The sequence below is a fragment of the Eretmochelys imbricata genome, chromosome 9 (assembly GCF_965152235.1).
Source record: "Eretmochelys imbricata isolate rEreImb1 chromosome 9, rEreImb1.hap1, whole genome shotgun sequence".
NCBI classification, from domain to species: Eukaryota; Metazoa; Chordata; order Testudines; family Cheloniidae; genus Eretmochelys; species Eretmochelys imbricata.
In genome coordinates this window covers 24,058,445-24,083,122 of record NC_135580.1, presented here as the reverse complement: position 1 = coordinate 24,083,122, position 24,678 = coordinate 24,058,445, and the positions used below count along the sequence as shown (strand labels likewise).

At 42.6% G+C, this 24,678-nt stretch overlaps 1 protein-coding gene across 2 annotated transcripts in view; it reads right to left on the bottom strand.

The window, feature by feature from the left end:
- VEPH1 (ventricular zone expressed PH domain containing 1) overlaps positions 1-24,678 on the bottom strand; it is a 147,844-nt gene that overhangs the window by 52,974 nt on the left and 70,192 nt on the right. For both annotated transcript variants that reach the window (XM_077827020.1, XM_077827021.1), the window contains exons 7-8: positions 23,049-23,258; positions 15,644-16,038 (exon numbers count right to left, since the gene is read on the bottom strand). In XM_077827020.1, the coding sequence (XP_077683146.1) occupies positions 15,644-16,038; positions 23,049-23,258 (605 nt within the window). The remainder of the gene's footprint in view (positions 1-15,643; positions 16,039-23,048; positions 23,259-24,678) is intronic.

Sequence of the window (24,678 nt, the reverse complement as noted above, 5' to 3'; positions counted from 1 at the left end):
CACTCTGTCTTCATAAGGCCTGAGTATTTGTGTGTGCAGGCATGCGTGCATGTATGTGACTGCTGGGCCACTTTCCTCACAGCTGCTATCCATAGGGTAGAATAGCAGACAGCCCTCCTTGCTGGTTGATGGGGCCAATGGCTCCATATATATGCAAACATGCTATTCCTGACATGCTCAAGTGACCTTCTTGTGCCAGCTTTAGCAGGGCCAGTTCAGAAACCTTTTTGGGGGGTGAGCAGGGGTGTGCAGATACTTCTGTATAACTGCTCACCCAGTGGGCTTCATGTGCAGCCTCTCTGAAATCATATGGCCGTTTTGCCAAGTCCTTTGCACCCAGGGGAATATCGTCCTTAGTGACTGACTTTAGGAAAAGACACAACCTTTCTAAACTCCCCAAGCTTCACTGCAACAGAAGGAGGAGCATAGAGCCTTTCTATACCTTTGTCCATTGGCACATTTTACTGTTAGGACCATGCATTTAGGCCTTGACCCAGCAAAGTGTGCAAGCATGTGCATAATCCCATTTAAGTCACTGGGACCACTCACATGTGTGCAGTTATGCACATGCTTAAGCACATGCTTTGGTAGATTAGAGCTTTAACCTATTTCCAATGGTGTTATTAGTATTACAGGTTTTAGTGTGAATAGTTACATTTTAATACAAAATCTAACATGAGAGTCAGTTGAGAGAACTTGTGGAGCATCACACTCAGTAGTATAGCATAATTCATTAATACTATTTAGTAGATTACCCTTTTTGGCACAATATATTCCTGCAAATTGCCACGCTACCCATAGCAGGCATTTTTTCAAACACCCAGCTACTTCAATACTGATTCTTACATGCTACATTTTCATATTTAAGAAGCTTATTGAAACATTTTTAGGAACAGTTACATTACCCCACACAAAGATTTTCCTTCTCATCCACTACCAGCAGTAGTGCATCAAATAGATGTCATTAATTGCTATTTCCTATTGTAACACATCATATAGCTGCATATTTTTAATATAATGATGCATTTCTAAAATCTCTTATCTGGGGCTCCCAAACATACATTACTTAAACCTCACAGTGTCCCTGGGAGGTCGATAACTGTTACTGTGCCCTTTCCACAAGTGAATGAAAGCTAAGGGATTTGTCCATACTCTCACACACAGAACCAGTGTGTGTTCATACTCCTGCCCTAACCAATAGACAACCCATTCCATCTCATAACGATAGTTACTTTTTACCTCTGTATTATAGATACGTAGTTTATAAGTATTTGTGTGACATTCATGTTAGACAATTTATTACCAAAATACACTTTTCCTTGTAAAGCACCTGTACACAATGAATACAGATGAACAAATTTGGGTTAAAATTTCCAGATCCAGAGACCAGGACTTTCTCACTATCCAGATGTCTAATGTTCCACATATTCATAAGATTTCATCATCTCAGGATCTGGAGTTTGCTGCAACTTCTATTAGTCCTCTATTAGTTTTAGACCTATGTAGCTATCAGATTGCTTATGACTTCCATATTTGGCTATGCTTCTGAAAAAAATTAGTTGTTAAGGAATTCTGTGACTTCCCAACTGAGCTGTACATATACTATATAGAACACTTACCCCAGTCCTATCATGGTGATGCTTTGAAAAGCACAATTAATCAAAGGTATCTAGGGTGTAATTCCTACTGACGTCAGTGGCATTACTGCGGAGATATGTTTGACCAAAATCTGCTCTCACTCACAGCTCTTCAATTTAAGTTTAGTCATGATCATCCAGATCAAGTCAGTGTATTTGCATCTGTGTACATGTAGCAACTGAGGGTAGGCTCTGGCTGCTTAATAGGATATTTTACTCTAAATGTACCTATTAGATTAGGCAGCAGGTGATGCTTACAAAATAATGTAGAAGGGTCTAAAATAAATCAGTTGCAGATATGCATAGCACAGTGACAAAGTTTTGCATTCCCATTTTAATAAGATACATACACACCTGAGCAAAAGCTTCTTTCATCACCAATATAAAGTAGGTGAACTGAAGCTTTGGGAGAAATGTGTTTCTGTTCTGTATTCATTTACAGTAAGTGCTGTTCTGTGTTAGGGTACTGTTCTGTATTTATTTACAGTAAGTGCATCCAAGGATATCATGCGCACAAAACAGAGGAATCACAGTGATTGTGCTGTGAGGGGCAGTGGGAGCAGGAAGCAGGAATATTCCATATTCCATGCTCATGGTAGAAGTTGTCTTCATGGCAGAACTGCATAGTCCAACATGTAGGAGGTAAGAGAGGGAGTCAGGGGATGGATGGATGTCTATCACTATGAGGTTCCTACAAACACATGTGCAGTGAGTGTGCAGAAGATTCAGCCTCTATTCCAGTGCTGGGACTGGAAAAGAATCTGTGGAGAAGATGAAGGGCTGCCCCTGCCCTGCCCATGGAGGTGGAGGTGAATACTGTTTGCTCAGTTCTTAGGTGTTCCCCACATGAAGACTCCAAACAATTCACTCTGGCTTTGCACCGATGAAGATGATGAGTTTGTCCCTAAACTGCATGTTATCAGTGAGATACAATAATACATATGTAATCCTTGTCAACAAAAGGCAATTGTTTTGAAGCAATTTGCCCAACATTTAAGAAATCAGAATCACGCCAAATGCCAGTAATTCAAGATCGGCATAACTTTCTTTTGATGTTATTTAAAGCAATGAAGTGCTAATACAGCAAGGATGGCTCTGCATCTCTTTAAAATAATTGGCCAAAAATGTGTAATGGAAAAGGAAGGGAAAAAGTCACAAATTTCCTTGATGATATTATTATATCTTATATTTTAAAACCCCTGAAACTGGTTTATACTAGAACTAGTTTAACACTATAAAATTAATTGTCACTTCTAAAAATAGAAAGGAAATTTTTAGCAATTTGAACCAACTTCCATCTCTCTTAATAACCTGCCGCAACTGACCTAAATCAATGTTTATGGAAACACCAACTCAACCTTTAGATTAGTGACTCTACAGACACCTCTATACTAAATGGATTCTTAAAAGCTGTTACTGTGAAAAAACCCAGATGATTCAAAGCAGAGACTAACTTATCTTATGACTATTTTAAGAACACTGGCTCAAGGAGTTGGAGGATAGATGATAAGTTAATATATACTTGAGACAAGATTGTTTAAGATTCCATGTACTTGCTATTAGGCCAAAAGACACTGCATTGGGAGGGAGGGGAAGGTCAGGGACAAGACAACGTGACTTAGGGTATGTCCTCACTGCAGAATTATTTTGGTGATCCGCACTTGGGTGTGAGGGCCCAGGTTGGTCTAACATGGTCGTGAGCCACCACTCCGCAAAGTCACTCCACTACTGCTACTGTGCTGTTACACTCACTGATGTAAGGTGCTAGGACATCTGGGGTGATGTCTGGGGGACTTCTGGTGTTCTTAGTGCTACAGTAAGATGAGCCTGCTCGGTGATTCTTTCCCAATGAATTGAGAACTTGTCTGCCTTTGGGGTACATAGGAATTGTGGGAAGACTTTAGAGGACAGCACTCAAGGGATTTAGCCTGCATCCACACTGCAATGTGAGCAGGTTACCAGCCCAAGTGGAAGCAGCACTCAGGTGTTAACCTATATGCCAGTCTGGACAGGTAGTGCCAGTGTAAGAGGCACCACACTTAGGTGAGAGGTTGTGTGTGTGGATGGAAGCTGGGGTTAGGAGCAACACCCAAATAAAAACGTGAGTGAACCCTGCAGTGAGGACAATCCCATAGTTTTGATTCATTTTACAAGGAGCTTATACATATATAATTTTACTGGTGAGTATTTTATGTATTAGACTGAACAGCTGGATGGCTGTCAGTTATGTCACATTCATATTAATAACCTCCCCCCTAAAATTTAAGAGTATGGGACCCTTGCCTCTGCGTAGAGGCATAGTCATATATGTAAAGGATTTTGGTTCAAACAGGTACACCAAAAAATGTAGGAATAATGGATTTAACACCATGCAAAACACGTATGCAGAGACAATGGAAAATATAAATAATTGATGAACCACAACTACAACGATAAAGGATATCAAAGGGAATAATTAAAGACCTAACCCAAGACCCGCTGAAGCAAACGGGGAAACTCCCCGTTGACTTCAATAGGGATCAGATTGTAAATATATATCATAACTCAGTGCAACAGCAAAGCTACATTAAGCCAGGCCCACTAACCCCAGTCAAAAAATATTTCACCACATCTGTCTGAAGATCTTAAACTGTTAGCAAAGCAATAACCATCATTTTGTTTTTGCAAGACACAGGAGCAGATATATTACAGTTTTTAACATAATTAATCATTCAGTGACTGGCCTAGGGAAAAAAAGCAAAATAAGTTAGCAATGTAAGGTCATTAGAGTCACTGCTTGATATTTAGCTCAGTTTAACTGGTCATTGGATTAGGGAGAATATTAGACCCTGATCTTGCAAACACCTATGTCTGTGCATAACTTTGTGTGACTAGTCCCACTAGTTTAACTTTACTGTGAGGAGTAAATTTCATTTATGCACATACATAAGTATTTGCAGGATCTTTAACAAGTCTTTAACAAGGAAACAGAAGCAACCATAAGCAGTGAAATTTTTCAAAACTGCAGTTTTAAATCATTTCCCCCTTCCCTGCTTTCCTTTACCTATCTCATTGCTTTTGTTTTGAAGATGGAAACAATAGAATACATTTTTAGAAAAGAATAAGGGAAAAGGGCATTTTAAGTGTCCTTAAGAGAAGCCCTTTGTTCTTCAACTTGATTTTGAGCACTAGCAGTTTGTCAGTTTGGCAGATTATTGTGTGTTGTCGCAACTGAGGCAGAGATATTTCACCTCCAATATACTCACCTGAAATGTTCCTGGATAAGATATGGTTATACTGGCATCCAGAAGGGCAAACTCCACTTTTAGTGTAGTAAACTTGGTTCTCTGAATATGAATGGCAAAAGCCACATCTGGAAACATATGGATCTGTTTAGCTTTATAATGCTTTTTCTTCCTCCCCTGCCCCCCCCCAACCCCATTACACTGAAAAGTCTATGTCAGTTGCATACCAAGTGGAAACAGGCAGTGATAAGGCATCTTTGTTGCAGGGTCCCATCTTCAAAGCTGAAGCATGTTTATCTGATTTCTATTTATAATGATGAACCAGCTCAAAAGAGCATCTACCCAAAGCCAGTGAGGACTCATTGCTGATGGAGATAGAGAGAGAAGCAGGGCTCTGGACCCAGAGGCCTAGGGTTGGTTTGCATCTCAGACTGGGAGAGTCTGCTGTTTTGTTGTTGCTGCTTACGGTAACTTGTTCGGACTCCCTTTGAGGAACATCCTTGCTGACTGTGTTTTTTTCTCCTGATTCCAGTCCGATTGCCTTCCTGTCCCTCTCCTAAAGGAAGGAAGAGCTCTCACAATTCCATAGCCTCTCCACACTCCCCTCTGCCCTGCAACAGAAACCCTCCTCTTCCTCCAAAGGGCTGCTTTACCCACCTTCCCTACTTTAAGCCCCAGGCCCTCTCTACTCTGGACTTGATGCCAATTCCTCCCTATCTCCTGTCTTACCTTTCAGTGAAGCCTGCTTTACCCTATCTGGTCCATGAGCCAAGGGAGGGGTCAAGAACTAGCAGCAGGAGCAAGCAGGTTATCCCAGCCATGCTGGCTGGGGGAAAAATATAGTTCCAGTCAGTGGAGAGGCTGGTTGCCTCAGTACTGGCTCCTCTTAAGAGTCCAGATCTAACTCACCTCCCAGCAGCCAGAATTCCTGTTTCCTTTGCAGCACAGTGCCCCAAATCCCTCACAGGGAATTAGCCGCTTGCCAGGCAAGATCCACCTAGAGATTAGTTAATTTCCTATGCTTAAATTAATGCTTCCAATTACTGTACTAGAATGAAAATGCACTTGATTTGCTAGTTTTCACTATGATCACACATCTGTGCAGGCTGCAGGCAGGAGTGTGTTAATGCTTCTATTACAGTCCTTGCAGAGCTGGCATTCCACTAGAAACCTGACAACCACAATCAATGCCCACAACAAAGCCATTCTGTATACTAACACTTCAATTTTCACAATGCATACATTTTTAGATTTTGGATGAGTCTGGGGCTTAATACTAGTCCCAAATAATATGATGCCAACGAATGCATTTTGGCATAGCCAGAAATATGTCTAGAAACATTGGCCTGTGTCTCTGTAACTTTGTGGTCATAGTGAATTAGCAGAGGCCCATGTGTTCTAAATCAGTGTTTGGCTTATGGCATGTTTAAATGTATCAAAAGAGTGCAGAGGCAAACACTGCAGGGGAGCTGTGATCTTTTCCATCTAGTCTGTCATATGGTATCAATTATCTCTCAATTCAGCATAAAACATAACAACCCCCAGATTTAGGTTCAGAGCACTGCAAACTAGATTCCCCACCACCACCACCACTTTAAGGAATTTCTGTCATAAATCCTATACAATTTTTGCTGTTTATATTTTATCCTGTAGAACTAGCAAGAATCAGAAATGACTTACAACTGGCACAGCATATACAGAATGTTATAATATTTTCATATTTTTGTTGAATGGCATTACATTTCCAATCTGATTTTTATGTTAAGTCAATACCAAGCTTGCCTTTGAATGATACATTAGAACTCCCTAAGCTCTGACCCTAGAAAAAAAAGTTTAACAGCTGGCCAGAGATGTGCAGATTCTAAAATGTCCTCCATATACAGGCACTCAAATGTTTTCTTTCTGATGGGTCACCTGCCACACAAGTTACCTGTAATAATTTGGGATGCGGGTATTAGAGGTAGTATTATTATATCAATTATCTGAAACGGCAGTAACGCAAGAGAGGAAACATTGTCCTTCCTTCACCAATTGTAAACCGACAACTGCAGTTGTATGGGTATAGCAAGGAATTGTTAGGCACAGCAGAGAGAGCATGAGAAAAAAAAGAGAAAAAGGTAGCTTGGAATGTGGAGCATGTGGTACTAGCCAATTTCAAAGACAGGGTCTGCACTAGATGGATTGCTAGTCTGATCTGCTAGGGCAATTCCTATGTTCCTAGGACACGAATGTGTAGAATAAGGGTGATGGTAATGGCATAAATAAGGGGACTAACGTCAGAGATGCAATCATCCTAAGTGGTAACCGGTAAGACTACGCAGTAAGCCCAGTCGATGGCTGTGAGTCTTGCACTGGGACTGGAGGAATAGTCTATGCTAAAATCTCTAAAAAAGAAATAAAGGTAGTTTCAGCTCTAAGCTAATTTGCTGTAGTCCTCATTGAATTTACTCTGAAAGACACTGAAGATAAAGATAGTATTTCCTGCTGGTATAGCACCTTTAACCTAGGGATCTCAAAGTGCTTTACTACACTTGTTATTACCCCTATTTTTCTAGATGGGTAAATGGAGACAGAGTGTTAGAGTGATCTTTCAAAGGGCACACAGCAGGGTCAGTGAACAGTCTGAACCATACCCAGGAGTCAATGTTGAGTATCCTGTTCTTAATCACTCGACTTACAGAGAAACTGAGGTGGCTGGAAATTCTAGCTAACATAAACTTAAACTTAATAAAGGGATGGGGGAGTCCTCAGGAAGTTATAGACCAGGGAATCTGGCCTTTGAGGTAAGCAAGATCCTTGAACATTGATAATATACAAGATCACAAAGCATCTGGAGAAGTCTGAGCTGCTGAAAATTACTTTGCTTTGTTTAATAAAGGGTAAAATGGTGTGATAAATATGGTGAGAATTTTCAGTGAAAAATTCAGACAGTTAAATAAGGGTGAAGTGATGGACATAATATACAGGAATGTCTAAAAGGCATATAAGGTATGGAAAAGAAGCAAACATGGGAAACTGGTTCAACTTAAACAACAAGTGAACCAAATATTCAACCCCAAATGGAAGCAAACCCAAATCAATTAATTTTGTAGGTTTCAGAGGACTTCCTTCTGACACTATACCAAAATGTGGAGCTTAGCTTCAAATATTCACTCATGCCAACACATCAATGTTGTTCTATTTTGACCTTAGGCACTTGCAACCATGGCCTGAACTTGACCATGGTCTCAGGCCCTCTCCACAATCAAGGCAGCCATCCAGCTTCATTTTGCATCGAAGTCCCCTCAATGAATTTTCAGGCTGATGTAGTTAAGGCACATCCATTTCATAGACAACAGTACACAAGGTTACTGAAGTGGCCAGCCTTGTGTCCAGCCACCTTTGACTGCCCTAACCTGATGGATCAGGTACCCATTTTGCAGCTATGTGAATTGGAGGTGGCCTTTCAGTGTGAGATCAAGCAAGATGCAAACCCATGACCTTCTGGAGTGTAGTCAAGCACCTTAACCTCCAGCCACCACACCTCCTATTCCTAGGGTGTAAATCATTTGAACAGATTCAGTTCAAAATCTGAACAATCTTTGGGTCTGAACACCTCAGAATGCACTGCACCCTACAAAATGTGATAACAGCTGAGGAAAATGATGATTGTTTTTGTTTGTTCAATATGTAGGGGCAGCTCCTCAGATAGTGTAAACTGACAATATATACCAGCTGAGGATCTGACCCCACAGTTTTAAACCTCAGTGTCCTTTTAAGACTGTAAAGTCCAATGTACAAATCAATATTACAGTGATTTTGAAATACCATATAAAGAAATATATTACAATCCATAGAGACTGAGTAATACTACTGGCTGAGTGTATAAATCAATAAGGAGTCTGCAAAACACATGTTGTAAAGCACAAATACAGCTATGCAAAGACTGAAATGCACACAGAGTGTGCAAGCCAATAGTAAAGAAACTTGGTCAAAACACAGAACAGTGTAACAGAGTAGAGAAACACATATATATATGTCAAGTATCAGAGGGGTAGCCGTGTTAGTCTGGATCTGTAAAAGCAGCAAGGAGTCCTGTGGTACCTTATAGACATCTGATGAAGTTGGTATTCACCCACGAAAGCTTATGCTCCAATACATCTGCTAGTCTATAAGGTGCCACAGGACTCTTTGCCATATGTATTGTGGCAGAGCTCTGACCTTGTCCCCATGGGTCCTGCACTTCTAGGAAGTTTATGCTAGCCTCAGAGGCTCACTGTGACCCTCCACATAGCTCTTCTCTCTCTAGGGCCAAGGTTACAGTCTACTGAACCCTTTTCCTCATAAGCCAGCAAGAAGGTTGGTGATACAACTCCCAGTCTCTATTGTCCCTATGGGCTTATTCCCAAACAGTTTAGCTGCCTGTCCTGACAGGGGCCTGTTTTCCCCTCCCAGAAGGTGTTTCTGTAGTGGCAGGTTGGGGGGAACCCAGGCTCACCCTCTATCCTGGGTTCCAGCCCAGGGACCCTAATGGCAGCAGCTGTTGACAGCCGACATTTCCCTGGGCCACTTCCCCACAGTTCTCCTGCTTCTCTCTTCTTCACCCTTACCTTAAAACTCCCTTACTAATGGCTTAAGGATGTCTTCATTAACCAGCCCTTCAGCCACACTTCCTCTCCCTAGCTCTCCTGAGCCTGACTGGAGTGAGCCCTTTTATAGTATCAGAAGGGCCTTAATTAGAATCAGGTGTTCAGATTACCTTAGTGGCCTCACCTGACTCTTTGCAGGTTAATTGGAGTCAGGTGTTCTCATTAGCCTGGAGCAGCCCCTGCTCTGGTCAGTCAGGGAACTGAAAACTGCTGATCCAGTGGCCAATAGATCTGCCTTCTACTACTTTTTCCAGGTCCTGTGGACCACCCCCTCTTAGGCTGGGGTGGGATCCTTTAGCAGTGGGCAGGCTTTGCCCGCCCACTTCCTGGATCCCAATAAGACTACTTTGTTGTACCCAACTGGTCTAGGTCTATCACAGTATATATGGTAAGTCAATCTATGTATTTATTCATGTCAGGATACAAAGAGAATGAATGAATGAATGAATGATCAGCCGCTATCCATTATCCACATCCTTGCTAGGAAGAGTAACGTAAAGTTAGAAACATGGGCCTGATTCTCTTCACACTAGTTTTAGACTGGTATAATACCACTAACTTCAATGGAGTTATTCCCATTTGACTGGCTTGAATAGAGTTAGACCCACTGTCAAACTCACTAGAAGAAAGGTGGTTCAGAGGGGCGTTGATTGACATTTTCAAGGTGCTGAAAGAGGTGAGGAAGGTAGACTTTTCTACAAACCTTTAAACTGCTAAATACTAGGATATAAATTCTGCATTTGGATCCCTGTATGGAATTCCCACTGACGTCAAGGTTATTCCATGCCTATATCCAGGAAAAGTATTTAGCGTTAGGACTTAGGGACACTGATTTTTAAAAAAAGTTAAGGAAAATGGCAGACAAAATGAAAATTGTGGCAAAGCTTCTTCATACAGATGACGAACTTCTAGGACACTTTACCTACAGCACCAGCAGAGGCAACTAGATTATTTACAAGTATGTGAGGTAGTGATGGCCAGCCAGGCCCTCGCTTCTAGAATTCAAAACTACAGCCTAGATAAAGAGAGTTTGCTAAGTGGTGATCTTCACCACTTCTTCTCTAAGACCTTCCCAAGAAGTTCCTTCTGGACCCACAGGAAGCTCTGTGCTCTACCAGGGAAATTTGATTTGTTGGGGTTGGGGAGAAATCATGTCAGTTCATGTTTAACGTGTTAAGGGATATACAGGAATAAAGTACTGTTGGAACAAATTCTTATGGGTTATGGGCACCTGCTGTCATTGTTGCTTCTGATACTTTTGAACGATGTGTTTCCAGCTTAAGTGAAAATTCAGGTGATCAGGTTTTGGAAGTACCAGACTGAGATTCCTGCGTTAAGATTTTGTAAGGGAAGGGAGTACGCACTGGAGGGTTTAAGCAGCTGTGGAACGTCCAGTTAAGAGACAATTTGGAAGGATTTTGACCTCTGGGAAGTTGCAAAGTTGTAGGAGCTGTGTGGTGGCAGGTATTGGTAAAGGTCACGGGTCACTAAATGGAGGGGATGGGATAGAGGAATATGTCCATTTCTCCTTCCCCCTGCTCTGAAAGATCTTGTCACTTTTGCTCATCCTGACTTTCTTCCCTCTTTCCCCTTCATCCTATTCTTCTGGCTTCCCACATGACTATGCCACTAATGTTCTTGCAGTGACCTCCAATATCCTCTTGACCACCCTACTGTTCATTTTGCGGCACAGCTGTTCTTGTGTCGACCTCAATGCACTACCTACGGTATTTGTGTGGCATCCATTACCATTCTATCAGAGCACCTCATAATCTCTAATGTACTTATCCTCACAACAATCCTGGGAAATAGGGAAGTACTATTTATCCCCATTTTACATATGGGAAACTGAGGCCCAGAGAGGCCCACGATTTTACAGGAAGTCTGTGGCAGATTAAGATCTTGAACGCAGGTCTCAGGCTAGAGCCTTCACCACAAGGCTATCTTTCCTCTGTCTAGCTGCCTGTCAGTATGCAAAGTGATTCTGGACACTACTGCATGAGGGATTCTGGGATTTTTCCAATCCAGAAAATAGCCTATAATTCATACTGTGGAAGCACAGAAATTCACTGTTCATGAAGAGAGAAAGGTGTGCACAGCACAGAGACAGCTGATCTCTGAAGTCACCATTGCTGCAGTTGTGGTAAGGGAGGTGCAGTGGAGCTTGGTGAAACGGGAGGGAAAATAGGTGAGCAGCTGCAAGGGGAAGGATGTAGCTAGGGCACTTCCATAGGACTTATGAGATGGGAGTGGCTGAGGGGTTTCTAAGGGTATCTGAAATGGATTACTATCAGTAGCCAGATTTCCAGTCATGCAATCCTAGACAAAACCCATGGTTTCAGTAGAGCAATCCAAGACACCAAGATATGGTCATCCTAGTGAAAAAACATCCCATTGACGATCCTATCAGCTTATGTGGCACAGAAGCAAGACAGCTCGCTTATACTCTATGCTCCTCCTTTTATTATAGTGTAATCAGAATCATTCGTTCCTGGGTTATCCATATGCAGGGGTATCCACACACTGTGCACATATCCATGTTCTTCAAGAAAGTACCATATGGGATATATTTTGCCCTAAGAAGTTTACACACATTTTATGTTGTGGTCAACAAAAACAATTTAAATTCTGTATAACTAGAGTACTGTAGGGCCAGATGTTTCCACCCTCACAAACATCAAATAGTACCTTACTCCAGAAACAGCCACACTGAAATCAATGGGACTGTTCACAGTATATGGTATTATTTACAGATTTTAAGACCAGAAGGGACCATTAAATCATTTAATCTGACCTCCTGTCTAACACAGGCCATAGAATTTAATCCAGTTACTCTGTTGAACCCAATAACTTGTTTTTGGCTAAAGTATATCTTCCAGAAAGGCATCCTGTCTTGATCTAAAGACATCAAGGAATGGAGAATCCTCCACCACCCTTAGTAGTTTGTTTCAATAGTTAATTACCTTCATTGTTAAAAATGTATGCCTTCTTTCTAATTCATCCTGAGTAAGAATCCAGCCCATAATCTACTGTGTGCTACTTACATCTAATAATGTTCTTTGTTAACTTGTGTGTATAATATACATTAAAAGTTATACTTAAAAAGCTCGGGAAAGGACAAGATCCAAATCAAGTGTTATTTTTTGGGAACTTCTTGTACTCCCCATTATTTGTAACTTGTACTGCTTTGTCGAAACATCCTCCTATCCTCCTCCGTGTTTCTTTCCTATTTTACATATTTAACACACCCCCACCCCAAATTCAACAAATTCCTTTTTAACTGACACAAAATCAACCAAAGATATGTTTTTAAAAAAATCTGACTAATGCTCAAATAGCTGTATAGAGAGTAAAACACGGATGAATTTGAATGATCTCCTGTTATGACATGCAGAAATAATATAGGTCAAATAACTGCCAGACTTTGGACTGAGCAGTTTATGGAATATCTGAAATATTAAAAAGTTGTCTCCCGTGTAATGAGCATGAGTGAGTTTCTGTGAATGTATTTAAAATGAGTCACATTAGTCATCTATCTTGCACATATGTCCTTACTCAACAAGTTTCTTCAAGAACTTTAGTTGATGATTTCCCAGGAAATTACAATAGTCTGAATGAATTGTGAAATAATGACTTGCTTAAAACATCACTATAATAGGGCTTTTAATTAGTATGGCACTAAGAGGAAACTGATCAAAATGTTTAAAAATATTCACTGTATTAAAAGAAGACACAGACTCACATTTAATTCTTTAGGCAAGCTCACACGTCAGATTGTTCACTCTCAAACTCCCATTGTCATTTACTGAAACAGTAAGACATACGAATAACTTTGACAATGAGAAGTGTTTCAAACAGCAAAGCTGGACTTTGGAGTATTTTTTCTCAAATTTTTGCAAAAAACAAACGACAAAAAGTGTAGTTCGCAGGTCAATACTGCTTTTTCAACTCCTTGGCCACAGAATAAATAAAGACAGCTGGAAAGGCATCTGATGCACAAATGTTAACGCATGAGACCTGCTTTGTGTCTTACTATGGAATGATATTTTAAGTGATCAGAAATGAAAGCTTATCAGATTGATTGACTGAACTGAGTCATTCAGCTATTTTCTACAATCATTTAGCCTGACTATGAAGCCTTACTCCCACTGGTGATCAATACACCTATTGAAGTAAGTGGGACTACTCACATGAGTAACTGCTCATCAATGGGAGTAAGAGGCTCACAATTAGAGCTGTAAACTCATGCAAAAAAACCAAAAAAACCCAATATTTTTCAGGGCACTGAAACTATTCACTGAATTTGAACTTAATCCAGCTAATAGTTTTGGCAAACAAACAAACAAAAACTGAATTTTTTTTGAAGTCTTGAAAGATTTTCAAAATGAATCCTGTTGATGTTTTGTTTAGATACAGTTGTTTTAACATGAAGTTTCAATTCAAATTGACATTTGAAACATTTCATTCAGCCTGAATAAGGGGTTGGGGTTTTTTGCAGCAAGAAAAAGCAAAGAAAAAAATCAGTTTGGGTCTGAAATGAACTGTTTGTTAGGGTCTCATTCCCCCTCCCCCCCTCCCCCCAGGTTTGGCCACTGAACCGAAAAAATCAATTGTTCACTCAGCTCTATTCACAATCTGGCCTTTAAGAATTTTAATTTGAAAAGGAGTAATGCACTGAGACCAATCCTGCAGGGTAGGGAGCACCTCCACCGGGGCCTCACAGGATCAGGCCCTATTTCATTATTGGCTATCAAGTTCTTGAAAACAATTATCTGTAGACCTGGCTTGACATGAATACTTGGACATAGCAAAGGCCTCACTTCTTGGAAGACAGGATTAGGGAGGTAAATGATGAGAACACAATGTCCGTGCTAACTAAGATAGGCAAATGGGTCAATAAGCTGAGTGACAGAATGTCTGAACTAGCTAAGATAAGGGGAGGGAACATCCAGGGAACCATTTACAAAGAAAAAAATAATAATGGACAAGGTAAGTCCAGAATCCAAAGATGAACTAAAAAGTAAGTCATGCATGGAAAGTCTGTGGACAGAACATGCAGTAGAGGGATTGGTTCCTACAAAATAACCAAGTCAATCCAAAACGTGTGATGCAATGAATACTAAATGCAATGATATGTGTAAACATATATAAATGAAGAGTAACTGTGCAAACTGTGCTGTGTAACTTTGGTTGTGTGATGTATCCTGCATTCACCCCCTGTCTGAGTCATAAGAATATAAGAACGGCCATACTGAGTCACACCAAAGGGTCATCTAGCCCAGTATCCTGTCTTCCGACAGCGGCCAATGCCAGGTGCTTCAGAGGGAATGAACAGAACAGGACAGGTAATCAAGTGATCCATCCTCTTTCTCCCATTCCCAGCTAGGGACACCATCCCTGCCCATCCCAACTAATTGCCATTGATGGATCTATCCTCCATGAATTTATCTAGTTCTCTGGTCCACTCACTGTTGCTTTGCTGTATGCCAAATAAAAATACCTGAGTGATAAAATGTGGAGTTGAACTGAGTGTTTGGGAAGCCAAGTAGAAAGAGGTCTTGGGGGGAGGATGGGGAAGGGGGGATCCCAACACTATCCACTGACTCTGCATGATGAAACTGAGAATCATTATAGAGTTCTGAGGCAATGGTAAATAGGGGCCTAATTCAAATCCCATTGGGAGTCTTTCCACTGACTTCTAGTGGGCTTTGAATCAGAGCGTAATGGAACAGAACATCTTTATTTGAGATTCTGGATCTGATTCTTTTCTGACCTACCCTCGTGTAACTCTATTAGCTACACTGATTTATCCTGATGTAAGAGGAGAATCAAACCCTTACCCTGAGCCCAATCCAGCATTCTTTGCACAATATTACATTAACTTCAAAGGGAGTTTTGGGTGTGCGAGGACTGCCAGCTTGGGGCCTCTGAAGGATGCACAATATTGCTGAAGGAAAGGACAAAACCTATGAAAGAAGGTTCAAAATGCTGTAGTTTATAACAACATTGTTGTGTAAAAACATGTTTCATCCAACATAAGAGCTCCTGCTTAGAGAATCTTACCTAAAAGTTTGCATGAGTACTGAAGGGTTTTGTTCTTGTTTTAAACTGTTCCTTTAAGATTCCCTTAATTTGAAAGGTTCAGAGCTCTTACCTTCAATAATACACTGATCTGGGCTAGGAATTTTCTTCCCAATCTCCATGACATATGCTTTCACTTTACTAAGATTTTCCTTTAAGTGCAAGTAGAGCTTATCCTGATATTCCACCAGATTTTTTATTGTCTCTGTACTTCCTTCATGGCAGTTTTCTTCAACAGATTCTGGCAATTTTTCTAATTCTGTACATTTGATACTTGGGTGTGAAACTGAAGAATTTTCCAGCTGCGATTCTTCAGTGTCTGGACTAAGAGGCAATTTGTCATTTTCTTGGCTAAGATACATTTCTGTGAAAGAGATGCCAGCTGCTATATCTCCATTGTCCATGTCTTGTCCATTGTCTGAATTCATCCCCTTTGTACGGATTGCATGCAAAGCTAGACTTTTGGACCTGCAATGCAAATAAAGGGAAAGACAAATGGTTTGTGATAGAGGTAAGATGAGCTGCAGCATGCTGAAGAATCAGATAAGATTTCTGGCCAAATTCTGCTCTCATTTACATCTGTGAAGCTGCTTTGGTGCAACTCAGAGCAGAATTTGGGCCTAAATATCCTGTTGGTGGGCAAATACGAATAGCTTTTAATAAACCTGTATTTCAAAAACAGGTACTCAAAACCCAAATCAAACCACAACTGTAGTAAGTGAAAGAAGTCAGACAACAATATCTATATATCAAAACATATGCACATTAGAGAATGTACCAGTGTATCTATCACTCATCACTATAATATCTCAGTATCCAGTCTATCAATCACATTATAAAATTATACCATCCAGCAGTGGTTCAAGCAAATCTGGAGTTCTCTCCAAAGTCCTTCAGCTGGGCCACCTTCATCACAAGCCCCAACATTCAGGAACTGGTTCTCCACTCTCTTGTATAGTCATTTGCACCAGAGTAAATGAGGTATAAAATTCTACTACTGATGTGAGTGAAGAATTCTGATTTGGCAGCATTTTACACTCTGAACAGTTGTATATGAGTGCAAAGGTGGAAGGCAATGGAGAATCAAGCCCTCAATGGGCATCCTTCTCCACCACTCCTTCCCCAACATGGGAAACTGTAGTCCTTAAAGGGGAGCTGGGGAACAGCAAATGCGCACACCACTGGTACATGTGTCTCTGGAGAGAATTAGAAGAAAAGTGGGCATAGGTTCCCTGTTAAACAGGAGGAGGATGGAACCTATGACAGGTCCCAGGAGAGAAGATGTCCAAATTCCCCAAAGGCTCAAGTTATCACCACAGAACTCTAAGTCAGTTTGAAATGTGTCATGCTGCACACATGCAACATTGCAGCATGAGCAGTAAACATCCCACTAGAACTGGTGAGGCCTGCATGTCCTAGGGGTACATCCTAGTTGCAAGTTCTTTGGGCTGTGCTTGGTCCCAACACACAAAGGGTCTAATCAGAATCAAGCTTAACTTGACACAAAGTATCAATCCAGAGTAACTGAGGGCATAATATGACCCCAAATATTGATACAAATATATTATATAAACTAGTTAGAGTTGCTACTATTAGTATCCAGGAGAGTTCTTTGAATCCTCATTTCTAGAGCAAAAAGAAAAGGAGTACTTGTGGCACCTTAGAGACTAACCAATTTATTTGAACATAAGCTTTCGTGAGCTACAGCTCACTTCATCGGATGCATACTGTGGAAAGTACAGAAGACGTTTATATACACACAAACCATGAAAAAATGGGTGATTATCACTACAAAAGGTTTTCTCTCCCCCACCCCACTCTCCTGCTGGTAATAGCTTATGTAAAGTGATCCCTCTCCTTACAATGTGTATGATAATCAAGGTGGGCCATTTCCAGCACAAATCCAGGTTATCTGCCCCCCCATCCCCTGACAACAAACACTCTCCTGTTGGTAATAGCTTATCTATTTCCCCTTGTTTTTTCCACCACCCCCCTTCCTCAGACGTTCTTGTTAAACCCTGGATTTGTGCTGGAAATGGCCCACCTTGATTATCATGCACATTGTAAGGAGAGTGATCACTTCAGATAAGCTATTACCAACAGAAGAGTGTTTGTTGAGGGGGGGGGAGATAACCTGGATTTGTGCTGCTGTACCCCTTTCAAGAGGTAGATTTGTCTTGTGTACCCCAAGTTTCACCTCACTTGCTTAAAAGTCAGACATAAAAATAAAGTGTCACAGCACACTAGTACAGAAAAATTGCTTACTTTCTCATTTTTATCATGTAATTATAAAATAAATTGCAACCCACCAGACTGAGAAACACTAATATAGTATATAGTATGGGTATGTCTACACTGCAAAATTAGGTCGAATTTATAGAAGTCAGTTTTTTAGAAATCGGTTTTATATATTCAAGTGTGTGTCCCCCCACAGAAAATGCTTTAAGTGCATTAAGTGAATTAACTTGGCGGAGCGCTTCCACAGTACCGAGGCTAGAGTCGACTTCCGGAGCGTTGCACTGTGGGTAGCTATCCCACAGTTCCCGCAGTCTCCGCTGCCCATTGGAATTCTGGGTTGAGATCCCAATGCGTGATGGGGCTAAAACATTGCCGCGGGTGGTTCTGGGTACATATCCTCAGGCCCCCGTTCCCTCCCTCCCTCCGTGAAAGCAAGGGCAGACAATCGTTTTGGGCCTTTTCCCCTGAGTTATCTGTGCAGACGCCATACCACGGCAAGCATGGAGCCTGCTCAGGTAACCGTCACCCTATGTCTCCTGGGTGCTGGCAGACGAGGTACTGCATTGCTACACAGTAGCAGCAACCCATTGCCTTGTGGCAGCAGATGGTGCAATAGGACTGGTAGCCATCATCGTCATGTCTGAGGTGCTCCTGGCCACGTTGGCCGGGACCGCCTGGACAGACATGGGTGCAGGGACTAAATTTGGAATGACTTGATCAAGTCATTCTCTTTACTCCTGCAGTCAGTCCTATTGAACCATGTTATGGTGAGCAGGCAGGCGATATGGATTGCTAGCAGTCGTATTGTACCATCTTCTGCCGGGCAGCCATGAGATGTGGATGGCATGCAGTCCTTCTGCACCGTCTGCTGCCAGTCAAAGATGTAAAAGATAGATGGAGTGTATCAAAACAAGAAATAGACCAGATTTGTTTTGTACTCATTTGCTTCCCCTCCCCCCCCCCCCAGTCTAGGGGACTCATTCCTCTAGGTCACACTGCAGTCACTCACAGGGAAGGTGCAGCGAGGTAAATCTAGCCACGTATCAATCAGAGGCCAGGCTAACCTCCTTGTTCATATAAGAACAATAACTTAGGTGCACCATTTCTTATTGGAACCCTCCGTGAAGTCCTGCCTGAAATACTCCTTGATGTAAAGCCACCCCCTATGTTGATTTTAGCTCCCTGAAGCCAACCCTGTAAGCCGTGTCGTCAGTCACCCCTGCCTCTGTCACAGCAATGGCAGACAATTGTTCCGCGCCTTTTTTCTGTGCGGACGCCATACCAAGGCAAGCATGGAGGCCGCTCAGCTCACTTTGGCAATTAGGAGCACGTTCAACACCACACGCATTATCCAGCAGTATATGCAGCGCCAGAACTTGGCAGAGCGATACCGGGCGAGGAGGCGACGTCACCGTGGTCACGTGAGTGATCAGGACATGGACACAGATTTCTCTGAAAGCATGGGCCCTGCCAATGCATGCATCATGGTGCTAATGGGGCAGGTTCATGCTGTGGAACGCCGATTCTGGGCTCGGGAAACAAGCACAGACTGGTGGGACCGCATAGTGTTGCAGGTCTGGGACGATTCCCAATGGCTGCAAAACTTTCGCATGCGTAAGGGCACTTTCATGGAACTTTGTGACTTGCTTTCCCCTGTCCTGAAGCGCATGAATACCAAGATGAGAGCAACCCTCAAAGTTGAGAAGCAAGTGGCGATAGCCCTGTGGAAGCTTGCAATGCCAGACAGCTACCGGTCAGTTGGAAATCAATTTGGAGTGGGCAAATCTACTGTGGGGGCTGCTGTGATGCAAGTAGCCCATGCAATCAAAGATCTGCTGATATCAAGGGTAGTGACCCTGGGAAATGTGCAGGTCATAGTGGATGGCTTTGCTGCAATGGGATTCCCTAACTGTGGTGGGGCCATAGACGGAACCCTTATCCCTATCTTGGCACCGGAGCACCAAGCCGGCGAGTACATACCCCGCAAGGGGTACTTTTCAATAGTGCTGCAAGCTCTGGTGGATCACAAGGGACATTTCACCAACATCAACGTGGGATGGCCGGGAAAGGTACATGACGCTCGCATCTTCAGGAACTCTGATCTGTTTCAAAAGCTGCAGGAAGGGACTTTATTAAAATAACTGCTGGGGATGTTGAAATGCCTATAGTTATCCTTGGGGACCAGCCTACCCCTTAATGCCATGGCTCATGAAGCCGTACACAGGCAGCCTGGACAGTAGTCTGGAGCTGTTCAACTACAGGCTGAGCAAGTGCAGAATGGTGGTAGCATGTGCATTTGGACGTTTAAAGGCGCGCTGGCGCAGTTTACTGACTCGCTTAGACCTCAGCGAAACCAATATTCCCACTGTTATTACTGCTTGCTGTGTGCTCCACAATATCTGTGAGAGTAAGGGGGAGACGTTTATGGCAGGGTGGGAGGTTGAGGCAAATCGCCTGGCTGCTGGTTACGCACAGCCAGACACCAGGACGGTTAGAAGAGCACAGGAGGGTGCGGTACGCATCAGAGAAGCTTTCAAAACCAGTTTCATGACTGGCCAGGCTATGGTGTGAAAGTTCTCTTTGTTTCTCCTTGATGAAACCCCCCACCCCTTGGTTCACTCTACCCTCCTCTCCTCCCTTCGATCACCGCTTGCAGAGGCAATAAAGTCACTGTTGCTTCACATTCATGCATTCTTTATTCATTCATCACACAAATAGGGGGATGACTACCAAGGTAGCCCAGGAGGGGTGGTGGAGGAGGGAAGGAAAATGCCACACAGCACTTTAAGCACAGCACTTTAAAAGTTTACAACTCTAAAATTTATTGAATGCCAGCCTTCTTTTTTTGGGGCAATCCTCTGTGGTGGAGTGGCTGGTTGGCCAGTGGCCCCCCCCCACCGCGTTCTTGGGTGTCTGGGTGTGGAGGCTATGGAACTTGGGGAGGAGGGTGGTTGGTTACACAGGGGCTGTAGTGGCAGTCTGTGCTCCAGCTGCCTTTGCTGCAGCTCAACCATACACTGGAGCATACTGGTTTGGTCCTCCAGCAGCCTCAGCATTGAATCCTGCCTCCTCTCATCACGCTGCCGCCACATTTGAGCTTCAGCCCTCTCTTCAGCCCGCCACTTACTCTCTTCAGCCCACCACCTCTCCTCCCGGGCATTTTGTGCTTTCCTGCACTCTGACATTATTTGCCTCCATGCATTCGTCTGTGCTCTGTCAGTGTGGGAGGACAGCATGAGCTCAGAGAACATTTCATCACGAGTGCGTTTTTTTTCCTTTCTAATCTTTACTAGCCTCTGGGAAGGAGAAGATCCTGTGATCATTGAAACACATGCAGCTGGTGGAGAAAAAAAAAGGGACAGCGGTATTTAAAAAGACACATTTTATAAAACAGCGGCTACAGTTTTTCAGGATAAACCTTGCTGTTAACATTACATACATAGCACATGTGCTTTCGTTACAAGGTCGCATTTTGCCTCCCCCCACCGTGTGGCTACCCCCTCAACCCTTCCCCCTCCCCACGGCTAACAGCGGGGAACATTTCTGTTCAGCCGCAGGCAAACAGCCCAGCAGAAACGGGCTCCTCTGAGTGTCCCCTGAAGAAAAGCACCCTATTTCAACCAGGTGACCATGAATGACATCACTCTCCTGAGGATAACACAGAGAGATAAAGAATGGATGTTGTTTGAACGCCAGCAAACATACACTGCAATGCTTTGTTGTACAATAATTCCCGAGTTCGTGTTACTGGCCTGGAGTGGTAAAGTGTCCTACCATGAAGGACGCAATAAGGCTGCCCTCCCTAGAAACCTTTTGCAAAGGCTTTGGGACTACATCCAGGAGGGCCGCGAATGCCAGGGCAAATTAATCCTTTCACATGCTTGCTTTTAAACCATGTATAGTATTTTAAAAGGTACACTCACCGGAGGTCCCTTTTCCGCCTGCTGGGTCCAGAAGGCAGCCTTGGGTGGGTTCAGGGGGTACTGGCTCCATGTCCAGGGTGAGAAACAGTTCCTGGCTGTCGTTTCTCCGCTTGCTTGCTGTGAGCTATCTACAACCTCATCATCATCATCTTCTTCGTCCCCAAAACCTGCTTCCGTGTTGCCTCCATCTCCATTGAAGGAGTCAAAAAACACGGCTGGGGTAGTGGTGGCTGAACCCCCTAAAATGGCATGCAGCTCATCATAGAAGTGGCATGTTTGGGGCTCTGACCTGGAGCGGCCGTTCGCCCCTCTGGTTTTCTGGTAGGCTTGCCTCAGCTCCTTAAGTTTCACGTGGCACTGCTTCGGATCCCTGTTATGGCCTCTGTCCTTCATGCCCTGGGAGATTTTGACAAAGATTTTGGCATTTCGAAAACTGGACCGGAGTTCTGATAGCACGGATTCCTCTCCTCATACAGCGGTCAGATCCCGTACCTCCCGTTTGGTCCATGCTGGAGCTCTTTTGCGATTCTGGGACTCCATCATGGTCACCTGCAGCTTGCCACGCTGGCCAAACAGGAAATGAGATTCAAAAGTTCGCGGTTCTTTTCCTGTCTACCTGGCCAGTGCATCTGAGTTGAGAGTGCTGTCCAGAGCGGTCACAATGGAGCACTCTGGATAGCTCTCGCAGGCCAATACCGTCGAATTGTGTCCACAGTACCCCAAATTCGACCCGGCAAGGCTGATTTAAGCGCTAATCCACTTGTCAGGGGTGGAGTAAGGAAATCGATTTTAAGAGCCCTTTAAGTCAAAATAAAGGGCTTCATCGTGTGGACGGGTGTAGGTTTACATCAATTTAACGCTGCTAAATTCGACCTAAAGTCCTAGTGTAGACCAGGGCATAGAGCAGTATAAACAAGTCATTGTCTGTATGAAATGTTAGTTTGTACTGAATTTGCTAGTCTTTTCATGTAGCCTTTTGTAAAACTAGACAAATATCTAGATGAGTTGATGTACCCCCTAGAATACCTCTGCATACCCTCAGGGTATGCATACCCCTGGTGGAGAACCACTGTTCTAGAGTGTTCTGTAAACAAACATGTTCCCCTTCCTTCTCTCTTGTCATGTTAGGCCAGGTTAAATACATAGTTAGAAAGATCTTACCCAGCTCTGAGACACCCTGACAAGAGACCTGGTTAGAATTAGACTCATGGTGCCCACAGGTATACTATAATTGAACTATTCCCTTAATATTTGGATAAAGCTTTATTGAAAGACTGATATGCATGAAAGCCACTCATGCATTTTACATAATCATACCTGTTAAATCTCATATCCTTCCTTTCTTCTTTAGAAACCTGGCCTAAACTATATCTACGCACAGAGCCAGGAGTATTGTTGTCAACATTTATTTTTTCTTCAAAAGCCTGTATTTTAACTTGAAGCTTTTCATCCTCTTCATTTTCATTCATAACAGATTTTAAATCATCCAGCTGTACAGGAGATTCTGCTTCAGCGTCATTTTCTGTCCTTAAGAAGAAAAAATCAGGGGTTTAACACGGTCATGCTTTGCCCAAGATGACACTGACAGTGTCTCTCTTACTTTGAACCACATACTGTATCTGGTAAAATAATTGTGTGTCAGTAGTGAACTTCTTAGAACTTGATTAATCATTTTCGGAAACAGCTTTCAGCTCAATATCTATGTCAAAAGGATTAGAAACATTAAATATCTATGACAACACTGGATTAGAAATAGCATACAATATATCTGCAAAGGTAAAAACAACGCTTCCTCTTGATATGGCCTCAACCACATTCCCACCAGCAAACCTCTCAGGGAAACTTTTTTCATTTGAATTTAGGCCAGTCCTACAAAGCTATTAAACAACCATTTATTATAGCATACTTATAAACCAACAGTAGAGCTCACAGTGGAATCTGTGAATGTTTGTGGTTTTACAAAATTGTACATGTACTTTCTCCTGAATAATTGTATTCTGAGTAAGAAAAGCCTATTTCAAAACTCGGCACTTGGGAAGAAACTGACTAAGAGGAAGTTTTAAGTAATCTGACTCACGTTCAGCACAAGAAACCCCAGAATACTTAACATGGGCTTATTTAGAACTCTGTGCAGCTCAAGTTTCTATTTAATAGAACAAAATGGTTAGAAATTTACCTCATCATTAAAATTTCCAAGCACAGAGTTTGGTAAACTCAAGTGCAATAATAAATTTGGATTTAAAGCACCAGTTAACAGGAAGTTATCACTCTTAAAAATATAGGACCTAATTCTGCCCTCAAACACACCTGTGAACCTCATTGATTTCACAGCACTGATGAAAATGATTGTCTCAATGATGACACTGTCGTATCATTAGTGATGAATTCTGTCTGCAGTTGATTTCAGTGGAGTTACATAGGGGTAGCTAACGGTAGAATAATCTGCACCTGCCAAATTGCCCTGGCATGGAGGGAGCCCGTTGAAAGCAGGTCATGGTATCCAATCCTAAATGGATCCACTTTCTAACCCCCTACCAATGGGTGTCACAGAGGAGCTGCAGCTGTTATTCCAGCTCATAGGCTAGTGTAGCAGCAGTGGACAGGTGATATTGCAGCTCTGCAGCCCTTCCAGCAGCTGTGGGGAAGGATTTCATTCATCCAAACAGGAGATACTTGCCTAAAGTCTGATTTCTTAGACCAAAATTTTCAAACCTCAGTGCTAGGCACTTAGATCCATACTGAAGCCCCTAAAAGAAGGGGCCCGATCTTCAAAGATACTGTTCACCTGCAACTCTCATTGCCAAGGGCGCACAGAACCTCTGAATATCAGGCCATTTTTTACAAAAGCCAAAATATGGAATTAGGCGCCTACCTACAGCCACTGTAGTTTGAACATTTTGAGCTTTGTTTTTATGCAGCAGCGAGGAAACTGAATTTATTAGAATCA